General features: G+C 44.5%; 1 protein-coding gene across 2 annotated transcripts in view; it reads left to right on the top strand.

Annotated features, from left to right (window-relative positions):
• PHB (prohibitin) overlaps nt 1-3676 on the top strand; it is a 4121-nt gene extending 445 nt beyond the window's left edge. For both annotated transcript variants that reach the window (XM_042836510.1, XM_042836511.1), the window contains exons 2-7: nt 130-252; nt 634-795; nt 1286-1428; nt 1683-1799; nt 2792-2887; nt 3308-3676. In XM_042836510.1, coding sequence (XP_042692444.1) covers nt 165-252; nt 634-795; nt 1286-1428; nt 1683-1799; nt 2792-2887; nt 3308-3520 — 819 coding nt within the window. In that variant the 5' untranslated portion in view covers nt 130-164 and the 3' untranslated portion in view covers nt 3521-3676. The remainder of the gene's footprint in view (nt 1-129; nt 253-633; nt 796-1285; nt 1429-1682; nt 1800-2791; nt 2888-3307) is intronic.
• Nucleotides 3677-4287: the final 611 nt, after the last annotated feature.

The following is a 4287-nucleotide window of genomic DNA, read 5'->3' as shown; positions in this document are numbered from 1 at the left end:
TTCCTACTGCAGGGCGGGTTCCTTGGAGGAGGGTTACTTCTTTACTGCCCAGGTCTGTAGGTGCACACGTGCAGCGCTGCCTGGCTTTCTCGTTTCGCATAGTTTTACAGAAGTCGTGGATTTTTGCAGGAGGTGTTTGTTAAAGGGGCTAGAACTCGTGTGAAATGGCTGCCAAGGTGTTTGAAAGCATTGGGAAGTTCGGCCTGGGGCTGGCTGTTGCAGGTGGAGTCGTCAATTCTGCTCTATACAATGGTGAGTGGGACAGGCTGAGTGCTTCCAGTTCTCTTTGTATCCTTTTTGCCAGGCTCTTGTTTGCTCTGTACTTTTGTTGCTAATGGCGTCTGGGGAAAACAGCCACGAAGCCTTTCAGGGCTGTTTTGTACCTTGTGCATTGCGTAAGGGGGAGGACTGCAGACTTTTCTCAAGAAAACTGTCTCTTGTGAGCAAGCTGAGAGGTCAAAGGTTATGGATGAGTATTCTCTTTTGATTTGTTGCTCCTAAGAATGTAAATATTTTCACCAGTTTCACAGTGCAAAAGGCCTTAACTAACTCCCAGGCTGTTTCCATGGAGGTTTTGGTGCTGTGCAGGTATAACTTGTGACAATACTGAAACGATGTTGTTTTATTTTCCAGTTGATGCAGGACACAGAGCTGTTATCTTTGATCGATTCCGTGGGGTCCAGGACACAGTGGTAGGAGAAGGCACTCACTTCCTCATCCCCTGGGTACAGAAACCAATCATTTTTGACTGCCGTTCTCGCCCACGTAACATACCTGTCATCACTGGCAGTAAAGGTGAGCTTTTGGACTGGGCAGCTCTACAAGATCTGGGCTCTCTGATGTGCCGTGTGTGTCTCTTTTGCTGCTTTGCAGCTGGGTGAACAGATGCATGAGAAAAAGCTTTCCCACAGTCAAGACCTTTATTATATATTAACCTGCTGAAGAGGACTACAGGCACGAGGGTTTTCTTTTCTGAATGTGGAGATTCTGTGTGTGTAGAGTCCAGTTTAGCAGTCAGGAATAGTTTGATACTTGTCCCTTAAATAAAAAATTTCTGTTTGCAGTAGGGTCAGTAATTCCCTGAGTTACAAACTGAAGCTTAAATTTAATCTGTAAGGAGGATTTGGATCCCTAGGTGAAAAGCAGTCCTTGATAAGAGAAATACTAAAAACCTTTCCTTTCTTAGAAATCTGAATGCTTATTTTGTCTTATTTTGCTTTCCTTTGGAGAGGACAACTTCAGGATATCTCCTCCCCTGCTGCTAAATCTGTGACTGTTTCTGCAGATCTACAGAACGTGAACATCACGCTGCGTATCCTGTTCAGACCCGTGACGGCGCAGTTACCCCGCATTTTCACAAGCATTGGAGAGGACTACGATGAGCGAGTGCTGCCCTCCATCACAACTGAAATCCTCAAGTCTGTTGTGGTAAGAACAGTGTGAATGCTGCCGGGCTCCACCCACCACCTTTCTTTTGTTTATGGGACCTGCTGGATTGTGAAAAATGTAAAGCTCCAAAGTGAGACTTCTCTTTCTACCCCTTGGCTCTAACGGGCAACCCAGAAGAGTTAAAACTGTAGCTGTGCTAATTGCTTCTCTGTCATTCTAACTCCTTGGCTTTACTTCCATCGAGCGACAAGCAGTGAGAGCTTTCCTCTCACTGTTGTCCATCCCAACTTCAGGCTCGCTTTGATGCTGGAGAATTGATCACTCAGAGAGAACTGGTATCCAGGCAAGTGAGTGAAGACCTCACAGAAAGAGCAGCAACTTTTGGCCTCATTCTGGATGATGTATCCTTGGTAAGAGTTCTCTTTGTTTTTCTCTCTGCACAAATAAGGGAAGAAAATTGGTAGAGGATCAGAAAAGGGGTGTGAAAGTTTGTGTATGTTTGTCTGCAGTTGCACATGATGCAGTGGCTACAGTTCAAAGCAGTTGGTTGTGTCATTGGCCTCCTATGTCCTTGAGCAAGTTCTTGCACTAGCTTATCAACAGAGTCCATTATTAAAGGGCTTGTGTAGTTAAAATGAGAAGCAAATGATTTTGTGGATGATGGATCAGTCTGCAGATTGCTATAGAGAAGCCTGCTGTTCCACAAATACCCCGAGACATAGCATTTTTTTTTGTGGTGTCTTTTAAAACTATTCAGGGAGTGAGCACTCCCCTCCTTCCTCCCTAGAAGCTTTGTAAATTAAATCTTTGGCAGACTGATCTATGCATGCATCTCCCTCTTCTGGGATTTCCTTCCAAAATCCTGCCTAGAGAAAAGGGAAACAAGCATTTTCATCTGGCTTTGAACACACAGGAAGCGTTTGCAGGAATGTGGCTTTGTGATTTATTTTCTTTTTAGTCTCTTTTTCTGAATGCAGTACTTAAGGAAACTCACACTTCCCTTGGAGCATCCCAGTAGTCTGTATGTGTACAGAACAGCTCAGGGAGGGCACAACAGTGCATAGTTGAGCATGAAGAGGACAGGGTTGCTTGGCAGACTGCAGGCTCCTGATCTCTAAGCAAGAAATAGTAGGAGAGCATATTATGTCTCTCAAGATATTTGTGTTGACCGACCTGCTGGATTGAAATTGTGTTTATGGTGTCTTCCTTGACTTTTTTTTTTTTTTAAAAAGGGAAAGTTTGCTAGGCTTAGCTTCTGTTACACTGCATTTTTAATTTTTGTTTAGTGATACTGGCTTTCCATCTTCTCTGATAAAGGCAGGATGCCTCCTGCCTTAGAGGTGTGCTGTTGATAGCAGTGTCACTGTAAATGCTGTTGTGAACTGTGATTTCTGCCCTGCAGACCCACCTGACCTTTGGCAAGGAATTCACTGAAGCAGTTGAAATGAAGCAAGTGGCCCAGCAAGAAGCAGAGCGAGCCAGGTTCATTGTGGAAAAGGTGCTTTATCCTTCTGAGAAACTTTGGCTTGAAAACAGTATCTGGTATCTCTGTAATTTCATCTCATTGTGAATGTTTCATTCACTTGGTTTCACTCAGAACCATAATGCTAATATAGTTCACAGTTCTCAAATCTTCTAAGACAGCTATCCACCAAGAGTGCCCTTAGGTGAGTTGCTCTTCCAGGAGGTTAAGATAAGACAATTTCAAGACTTTTAAACCTCTCCTCTACAATAGACAAAAAAATGTGCATGTATATACACAGTTTTAAGATACAACCACCTGTTCTAGCTCTCTTAAGTCTTCTGGAGGAAAGAACAGTAGGCTGGTGAAGGGGAAATTTGTACTTTAAACTTGACAGTAGCATCTTCCTTCTGTTTTCTGTTCTGCTCACTTTTCTTCTCATCTGTTCCTTTGCAGGCTGAGCAGCAGAAGAAAGCAGCTGTCATCTCAGCTGAGGGAGACTCCAAAGCAGCTGAGCTGATTGCCAACTCACTAGCCACTGCAGGTGATGGCTTAATTGAGCTACGCAAGCTGGAGGCAGCTGAAGATATTGCTTACCAGCTCTCAAGGTCTCGCAACATTACCTACTTGCCCTCTGGACAGTCTGTACTCCTCCAGTTGCCACAGTGAACCTGGCTCTGCAGCCACAGCTACCCTGATCACCTTTAGCTGCCAGATCAGCTCTTTGCAGAAAAATCCTTGCCTTTTCCTGATTGGGTAAAGCAGAGAAAATGAAAATTCAACTGATAAAGGATTCTTAAATAAAACTGAACAAGCTTCAGAACAGACCTGTGTGCCTCCCATATATTGTCAGAGTAATGGCTTCATTGACCACTAATTAAGCTAGGTTTGAGAATACCAACTTCTCAGGGAGCTTGAGAAAAGGAGTTTTCTTCTGTTTGTTTCTGGGCATGATTAAGTGGCCCAGTGGCACTCAGAACACCACAGTGTTTGTATCGATGTGTTGCTGCACTGTTCAGTGCCTTTAGGCTGACTACACGTGGGCTGTTACAAAGTTGCAGGTCCTTGGACTGTGGAATAGAAGCTGAGAACTTGCTGGTCAGTCAAGCCAGTGTTTTCTCAGGTGTTAGCTAAGAGCAAGGGGACACCTGGGCTGTGTAGTGGCTTTGCTATTTGTGAATCATGCCAGTGAGAGCTGGAAAGACAGTGGATTGAGTCTGGGGGTGACAAAGCAGAGGTTCACTTAACGTGGTGGGTGGATTTCAGGCATGGAGGAAAAGATGGTTCTGCAGGAAGAACTTTTTACGTGCATGCTGGGCATTGCCTTTGCTGCATCCTGATTTATTCCCTGCCACTTCTCCTGTTGCGTAGCTTCAGTTCTTTCACAAGATCAGTGGATGTGACAGTCACACTCCAAAAAAGAGTGCTCAGAAGGG

Source organism: Centrocercus urophasianus, unplaced genomic scaffold, assembly GCF_019232065.1.
Source record: "Centrocercus urophasianus isolate 14NV4802_14NV808 unplaced genomic scaffold, USGS_Curo_1.0 seq_61, whole genome shotgun sequence".
Classification (NCBI taxonomy): domain Eukaryota; kingdom Metazoa; phylum Chordata; class Aves; order Galliformes; family Phasianidae; genus Centrocercus; species Centrocercus urophasianus.
Note: the sequence above shows the minus strand (reverse complement) of the source record. Positions and strands in the feature narration are given on the sequence as shown.